General features: G+C 40.0%; 1 protein-coding gene across 1 annotated transcript; it reads right to left on the reverse strand.

Annotated features, from left to right (window-relative positions):
* Positions 1–475: 475 nt before the first annotated feature.
* ARSJ (arylsulfatase family, member J) lies at positions 476–4,449 on the reverse strand. Its single transcript, XM_010074804.1, has 3 exons — positions 4,398–4,449; positions 3,942–4,140; positions 476–1,919 (listed from the first exon to the last, which is right to left on the reverse strand). Exons 1-3 carry the CDS (start codon positions 4,447–4,449, stop codon positions 518–520), a joined length of 1,653 nt encoding a protein of 550 aa, XP_010073106.1. The 3' UTR covers positions 476–517.
* Between the last annotated feature and the right edge of the window lie 4,852 nt (positions 4,450–9,301).

The following is a 9,301-nucleotide window of genomic DNA, read 5'->3' on the forward strand; positions in this document are numbered from 1 at the left end:
AGTCCAATTCAAAGCAGCTTTCCTCCTACCACGCCCTCCCTCCTCAGCACTCCAAAAAAGTTACTGTGATGCTCATGTTTTTGCTGTGTTGTATCGAAAAAAATCTCATAGGTTGGTGACTAACACACTCTGACCCACAGAGGTTCTCAGGTTTTGTTGTCAATTTGAGAACATCTGTCATTAACAGTTCCATACTCTCCATATATTCCCATGAATTTAGGCAAGGAACTGTCCATCACAAATGGGACTACTGAAGTTAGGAGTTATCTCCATTGTTATCTGGAATGTAGCTGTGATGGGTGAGCACCATTCATCACGGAGAGGAGAAAGTTTGTCATGTGGACATTTACATACACTCAAGGCAGAGTGTTGAGATATCATGTGCTGGTGAAATCAGAAAAAAAAATATATGACAACTTTCATCCATAGTGCAGAAATAGCATTTCTAGTATATTCTCTCAAAAGTTCAAGAAAGTTGGGCCAAGATGACTTAGACTTGGCAAAAGAGCATGCTCGTCTATCCACCAGCAAGACGTGAACGGCAATGTAATGATTGCCCTTTTTTACGATTTGCTTTTTTTTTGTTCTTGTTCTTCTTTTGCTTATTTGCACCTTTACTTTTATCTGATTTCTTTTTCTTTTCATCCTCCTTAAACCACGGACCCCAGACTCCTCCGTTCAGCTTTGGGTTACTCCGAGGGTCTTTAGGTGGGTATCGAACAGGAACTGCAGTCTTATTGAACTGTGAAAGCCTCTGCAACAACTGCTTCACTACATCTGGATACCTTGCAGAGAGGTCCACCCGTTCATACGGATCAGCAGTTATGTTGAAAAGCCACACTGTTTTGCCAGCTGACAACGAAATGCGTTCGTTGTGCCAGCGGTTGGGGCCCATGTTACTGAAGGACTGTGGAGGTACCCAGTCGCTGTATCCTGGATTTCCTGTCAGTAGTTTCCAATGATTCACTCTGATGGCTGACTGAATGGCGGTGTTCCAGATCCCATAGCCAGCTGCCCAGGACCCATTTTTGGCTTTGGTATAAATTGGGTCAATGTTGTGTAAGATGTCTACCCGTGGAGAACGTCTGCCTTCGCTGATGGTTTCCCATATATCATAGCCATCCAGCTGGATATCTTCATCAATCTGCCCTTCTGCCAGTGTAATCAAAGTGGGGAACCAGTCTGTGATGTGCACGAGCTCCTTACACACAGACCCTTTGTTTTTTAGAAGGGGGCTATGGACAAACCCAACAGCACGGATACCTCCTTCCCAATAGGTCCCTTTGCTTCCTCGGAGAGGCCAGTTACTTCCTCCGGCCATTGGCTGCCCCCCATTATCTGAAGAATAGATGATAATGCTATTGTCATAGTAACCATACTTCTTTAAAGCAAGGGTTACGTTGTTTATGGCTTCATCCAAACAAGCTAGCATTGCGGCATATCTTCGCCTGTTAATGTTATTTATCGATCGATAGTGTTCAAAATACTTGCCTGGTGCCTGAAGAGGTGAATGAACAGCTTGGTAAGCAATATATAAGAATATAGGTTTCCTGGGGTTATGAGAAGCTAAGATTTGTTGTACTTTTTGTGTGTACATCTGTGTCGAGTAGATGCCGTTGTCATGATCCCAAGCTGCATTGTCATTCTCATACAGGTCGTAGCCACATATCCCAGGGCTGTCACATTTGAAGTGAGTGTAATAGTCACCGCTGCCTAAGAGCGAGCCGAAGAAAGTGTCAAATCCTCTCTGCGTGGGCATGCATTCTCTGCGATAAAACCCCAAGTGCCACTTGCCAACCATGTGCGTTGAATAACCAACCTCCTTCAGCTTCTGAGGTAGCGTGACGTTATCCAGAGGTAAGCAGTTGGGCTGGGTTGGCCGTATAATGGAGTGCTGAAGGCCGGTGTGGATCTGGTACCTGGAAGCAGGAAGGAGACATGTGTCAGGCAGAGGGGGGAAAAATGCTCAGGTCCTTACACATGGACACCCATGTGCGTCACTGTAACAGAAAAGATTCCTCTGCATGAAGCAATTTTCTCTGGAATTATTTTGAAGTGGATATATCCAAAACTAACAAGGTCATCCTACTAGATCTGCTGAAACAGGAGAATGGCATCTGTTTCACTTCACAAGTGTTGAAGAGCAGTTGCCCCACCTCCTTTGGCCAGCGGACAATGATACTGAACAAGAAATACGACACAGCAGCATCATACACACCTCTCCCTGCTGGCCTCATTTTTAGTGTTTTAATTTCCTTGTTGCTCTGAGCAATGTCAAAGGATCTCAGAGGCAATGTGCTGCCTGTGAACCATTATTTGGGCAGTACTATTGTAAAGCTAGCAGTCAAACTCACCGACCTTTCCAGTGTCCCTCATGTATAATACAAACCCTCGAAAGCAGAATGACCACATTGGTTTTTATGAGCATGAACATGTCCTGTGCACAGCAAGGACCCCAGCCAAAACTCAGACACATATGGAGTTACAACGAAAGAGGCTGATGAGCGATCACTCAAAATGAAGTGATAATTTCATCACTGGATCTCATGTTCAGCAGTCATTTTCTGTCCTTGCCTAACTGTTCCATGAAATGTTTCCTTCCATGAACTGAGATAGTCAAAAATACCTATATATACAGGAGCACAGATATTTTGAGGTACTTTTTTTCCTCCACAGAAAGCTTTCACATGTCCCCATTTCAGAATGATTGTAGAAAATTATGTGGATAAATACAACTTTTACAATGCCTCATAATTTGCTAGCGGTAAAGACATCTACAGCATATAAATATGCTGGACTTTGAACATGTAACAGCAGTACATTTAAAGGATAGGATAATAAATTGTGCAGTGCAATAGGGTCTATGTGTAAAGAATACATATGGCCTCCATATGATTAGAAAATTATTTCAGCATGGGCAGTAGTAAGTATCAAAAATCAAGGACAAATCAATTTTTATCAGTTTGACACTAAAACATAAAATGTAACAGCACATTGTAAAGAAAATAAGACTTCTCCCTGAGTGTGGAAATAGATTAGCTGAGCAGAACAGCCAGGTCCACCATTACTGTGAATCTTCCTCAAAAATCCTTTTTTATTAATTTGTGGGAGTAGGAGTTGGGACTTCCTGACACATTCTGCTAGTACTGCCAATCCCATTGGCCTCCTGAGCTATCTAGAAAATTAAAAACATTGGGCTCTGCCTGTCCATAAATAACTTCAAGTCTGCTTTTATACAATGTCTCCCTGCCAAGATCTTAGAAGGCACCAAAGATGTCTTTAATGCCTGCCAATCTGCAATAATTGTGCAACTTCCATTTTATTCTTGAACTTATTTTCACAGAACCAGAAGCTGTAGTCTAATTTATTGCAGAAGCTTTGGGTGTTGCACTCCTCTGCTTTAAGCTAGCCTGTACCCAGCACACTGCAGTGCTGCTGCTTTTCTTTGTCTCTCTGGCAGTTTTTCAGAGCATTGTTCTATCTGTTACCAGTTTGTGGATCTGGAGCCCTGCCATCCAATTGTCCCCAAACTCCCAAGCTGGTGCTGACACAGGAGGTACTGCAGCAGTTAAAGCACACTCTCAAAATTATGAGTTTCTGGGATCTGCACTTTGCTTTTGTAAAAGAAATGTCATGCACACACAAACTACCCACAATCTTTCCTATGGTTCAAGTACAACATTCTTCTCCTTTTAAAACAGGTAAACCACAGCTAGGAAACCAGCTGACTAATGGCAGTGCCCTGCACTCTAGCTCACTCCATCTTTGCGAGTCCTCAGGGAACTATGTTCATAAGACATTTAATTTCCTTCCCCTTCTCTGTCTTGTTAAACTCTCAGTACATTCCCCTTATTTGATCTGACTGAGAAAGTCCATGCTCCACCCTGCTATTTCAGTAAATTGCTGCTTCTGCTTTCTTAAACCTTGACAGCCTCCTCTACCTTGAGATCAACACCCAATCCCCGCTGGGTAATTTCTCCCCTGATAAGCTAATTTTGCTGGAAGTCAGAATTTTCTCTACAGTAACATTGTTGTAATAGAGATCCTTCCACCCTCCTCCTGGACACAGAAGCCGAGCCTGGGCGGAACAGGCAACAGAATTTGTAACACATTGCAAACCAGTTTGCCTCCTGACAAAGCCTACACAGAAAGTATGATATTCGTACAAAGTTAATTCTCTTAAAGAATTCCTAAACAACACATAGATTCCCCAGCTAGGGCTTTTCAATTATATATCCAAGCATGACATTCCTGCACTGGTAATCTGACAAATACCGAACCAAACAATATCAAGGATTAGCCTCAATCATACATATTATTCTTAGGAAAATATCTGGCATACAGCAGTGCAACTTATTTCAGAAAGCTATCCAATATGCTAGCTACAACACACATACAGCAGTTCTGCTTAAATTCTGCGCTGCCGTCTTCTTTATGAGACTTGGGCATGTTTCCCATATGTGTATGCTTCTGAATATATACATATGCACACATACAAATACATATGTATTTTCATATCCATATATGTAAAAAGGGATCTGCAAAATAATCAATTTTAAGTAAAAATATTTATTTCAACTGTAGAAACATTTCAAAGAAATATCAACCTATAATTATCAGAATATTCTCACTATTACAAAAAAATGGTCAGGATCTGTTCACTTTTCTGTGCCACATGCCTTCCTAAACAATCCATTATGTGCCAATATGACTTTTTCAGCGAAAGTATTTTGTTTTCCAAGGACATGCAGACCACTCATGGGAAAAGAAAGAAACCTGAGGAATAGACAGTGATTATATGGAAGTAAATGGCATTAATAGCAATAGGAAAATTGTCTCAGCATTATTGTTTTAGACTGTACAAGCAAAGAAAAAAAACTGAACAAGGTCAAACATAAAGGAAATAAGAGGCAGATGCTGATTTGGGGGGAGTTCTCTAGAAGATAAACTCACGAGCTCAGTAACTGCCATGAAATGGGTGTGAAATACATTCTATAGATGTCATCACTTTCCACTACAAGACCAGCTAATTCTTTAGAATAAATTGGTTGAATTTAATCCCAAATGCAGAAAGCAAGTTATGCTCATGAATAGTCTGGAATTCATTATGACAATTACAACACTAGTAACCAGTTAAATACAAGGAAATGCTGACAAGCCACAGAACCTAATTTTATAGTTTTTTAGACTTTGACTTCTATGAACAGTATTTACACAAAGGTAACAGACTGACAATACTCAAAGTACAGGGATTCAAGACTTGTGAATACTTTATGTCTATATATTATGCTCACTTTCTCCCCACCCCTCCAAGTTTCTAGATCATGGTTGTCTCTAATAGATACCTGCAATTTGAAATTTGCTGAACAAGGAACTAAGTAAAATTGATGTGAAATTTTCAGCTAATAATATGCATATTGAAAATTGATTTATCCTCACTACATGAGGATGGCTCTCTTTGTACATTTTCTACTCTTATTTCTATTTTACTAGTGTGGATCTTCTTCAGATGTTTACAGTCAAAACACCATGATACCTGTTCCAGGTAAGGCAGCTGTTTAACGCTAGTTGACTGTTGCACCCCTTTGTTTACTTGTTTGTAGTGGAAACTTTAAAGCAACAGACTCCCAGCAGGAGTACCTCAATGACTTCATAGGTCGTCTGCTTCTTGGATGCTGAGAGAAATATCTCAGAGGTTTCTTTAAATAAATAAATAAACAACTAAATCCTCCATCCTGAGTTTGAGCTCATGATACTGCTTTCCAACATGATTTCCCTTCCTGTTTCAATCTAAAATGACACAAAGCTAAGCCAGTGCCTTTTACATAACTCCCAGCTTCAGTCTCAAGGTGCAGAGACCATTAAGTTGTCAAAGGTCAACTGTACATTCAAGTGCCAGAAACTTTGTGGATGTAAATCACTACAAGGACACTAAAGTCAATTTGACCTGAGTTTGAGGAATCCATTAACATTTGGAAGCTTAATTTCCCACTTCCGATGTCCTTAGTAAAGCTAAATTAGTTTCCCAGTTCTCATCTGGAGAGCAAACCAAAGCAGAGAAGTGGATCAATGACAATAATCCTGGCACATTTTCACTACTATTCCCCTGGAGCAGAAAGCAAGACTTGAGGTCTGCAGAGTAGAAGAGATTCTCCTGGCATGCCTCACATCCCCGTGGTGCTTATGCAGTCTCAAACACATGTTGGCCAAACCAGTTTTCCTTAAAAAAGTTCCCCTAAGAAGTTTTCTATTGAGTATTTTCCCCCTTAACTTCAGGGTGGGTTCTCCACTGAAAAAGAAGCTGGGATGTTTCTAATTTTGTAATGTGCATGTACAAAACTATTGATTTTAAGCTTTCAGAATTTTAAAATACTGCATTAATTGTCTCCAAACTGAGATTCTTTCAAGGGCCACCGAAGATTAACAAAGAAGCACAGTTTGAAGTTTCTAATTTCAGGAACATTTGCTAGCACAGTTCTAGTTAGTACATGTGGAAAATGTATTTTTATTATGCTTGCATAGCTCAGGATATGTTGAACAAATTTTTCTTGATTTTTAAATAAACTCTAACCTAGGATTTAGAAAAGAGCACTTTTAAATAAAGAAATATGTTGCCAGAAGGAGTTACAAACAGTGATAGCACTGAGGTATGCATCCTACATTAATTACACAGATCATTATTGATGATCATACATTTCCCTGTTTATAAAATACAGCTGGTAGATACTAGCCTATGAAGTAGGTTTAGGGGCTGCTAACGAACAGTCTTACTTGAAGCTGCTTGTACAACACAACAGCTTGAAATACAGCTATTCAAGATGAGCAAAGAATATAGAAAGCAGTGATGTTTTTTGCTTGGAGGTTCCCAGTACTCAGAGGTCCAAGTTAGTGGGGAGATTTTGCCACCAGCAAATGGTTAGAAGCAGGACTCAATGACCAGTAAGAGAAAATAAACATAATGAAGACATCTTTATAGTGGACTGAGGCTTTACCGTGGAGTCCACAAACCCTAATAATTTGAAAAAGCTGTTACTTTGTGCAGATATTTTTACTCTTATTTACATCAGCATTGTTTTGAGCCCTGTAAGATGCTCATAGGGGAGCAGAAGCTGTGCAGAAGCTTTTCTGCTTTCAGCCCTCCAAACAGGCTGGTGAGGAGTATGGCAGAGATACACAAAGTTCCTGGATCAGACACAGACCAACATGAAAGAAACACACAAAAATGACTTTGCATTAGAAATATTTGCCATAAAACTTAAATGTTTTATGCTGAATCTGCTCTGGCTTTTAAAACTAAAATCAAAGAGTAAAGTTGGAAAAGGGGCAGGTTGCTACTTGAGACACTGGGGCAGAGAGATAGAGCTAAGCTGATTTAAATGAGATGCAAATAAACCTATCACAGCCTGCCATGAACTGCTGCGAAGCAGTCAGCAAGGATCAACTCATAGCCCCTTCAGACTGATGACAATAAAAGCCATAGCCTGTAGCCACAGTGCTGCTTTCTCATTTTGTATTGAGTATATTTGCTGATAAGCAAAATGTTTTCTAAATTTTCATGCTTTTTTTTTATTTCTTTTCACAACTTAGAGATGGGTGACAAGTCTGGTCTTTGCTAATTTCCACTTACCATGCTTCCATGAGAGAAAAAGCAGGCAGCAGGCATCTCAGCATTTCCTGTGGCAGCAAGTCTGAATATCTGTCCTAGACAAGCCCAGGTTAACTAAACTCTCTGTCAATCGCATTTCTTCACTATTGATGGTCCATGTCAAACGCATACTGTTCCATGTGACATGTTCTCTAAATGCTAGCATAAAAGTTTTGGTTTTCATGCCATATAGGTTTCTCAAAAACAATGTTAAGGAGCCTTGAGCTTATACTATATTACAGTTCATCTTTCAAAAACAGCAGCTATGCAGCAGCGCGGGAAAAAGTGATTTTTTTTCTGCCCTAAGTTCCGCATATCTGGTTCTAAAGTAAAGTTACAGCTAAGGCTTCACTTCAACATACAGTTTAAATAAGAAAGTGATTTCAGCCAGGTAGCTGGCTGAAACACAACCAAAGTAAGCAATCAAAATTTGTGCCGTGAACATGAGTGATGCTGTAAGTACGGAAATAACTCTCAAGTCAGCCGTGCAGCATTTTGTCCTGGTTAAAATTCTGAACGACACTAAGGAGTGAAGGAAATGCATTATAGATTAGAACATGAAATGTACCCTTTTGCTGAATTATATAAATAAAGGGTAGAAAGGATGTATTTATTGGTTTACACTGCCTGTTCTTCTACATGCTTGAGACAGTGAGATATTCTGCATATCTACAATGTCATCTCAGTGGTTTGAATTAGCTATGAAATACTTTTATTGACATGTGCAAATGGTGCTATAGCTAGGGAGTTACTTCTCTGAGATGGCAGGTGCATGACTTAGAGAAGGAAATCTTGTGGAAAAAAAAAAGGAGCAAAGATCCATTACCAGCGTATGGAGATAGTTCTTCACGGGGATATAAATTGTGGCTGGAGGGTTCAAATGAGCTCTGCTGCCGCAAACAACATACACCATACTGTGCTATAGCCTGACCAACACCACTTCATTTTTTTTTTTAGAAATTTGAGGCTGTCCATTTTCTGAAGTAGACGTGATCCCTATGGTCCTCGTAGTCCTGGTTCCCAACTATTCAACTGACCGAACGCTGAACGCACACTGGGGTGAGACCTGGGTGCATGTCATTGCTTCAGGTTTCCCACTTTCCTTGGGAAAAAAAAAAAACAAAACAGAGGCATACAGGCAAGGAAGCCCGAGTGAATATGAACAGGCCCCTCAAAACATTTTCTCTGCTCAAGTATTCTACCAACGTTAAATATATGCCAGAAAAAAACTCTATGAATCTACTCTAACATTTAACCATTTTTATCTTCTAGCTTGTAACTTTTAGATTTTTGGGGGGGAGGTAGGGTATGAATGTAGATGGATCAGAGAGGCAAATGCAACACTGAAGACTAAAAGTGAGCTCTAAACCCTTGCAGACTTTCACAGTGTCGACCCACATAAAACAAAACTGAAGTTCGCACACGCAGACATACACACACATTCATCTTCAGCTGGATCCTTGAATTTTTATGTGCTTATAAATCAGACCAGAAAAATATCCACTTTAAGCCTAATGTTTACATAAAAAGTCTAACTCAAATTATTTACTGTTTTATCACTCTGGCAGTGCTGCTGCGAACATTTCACTTGAAAGATTCTGAATCTTACCCTAAAGTTTTTTTGGTGGGGATGTTTTTAAATCAGCTAAGGCTCTT

This window comes from Pterocles gutturalis, unplaced genomic scaffold (genome assembly GCF_000699245.1).
Source record: "Pterocles gutturalis isolate BGI_N339 unplaced genomic scaffold, ASM69924v1 scaffold41292, whole genome shotgun sequence".
Taxonomy (NCBI): Eukaryota; Metazoa; Chordata; class Aves; order Pterocliformes; family Pteroclidae; genus Pterocles; species Pterocles gutturalis.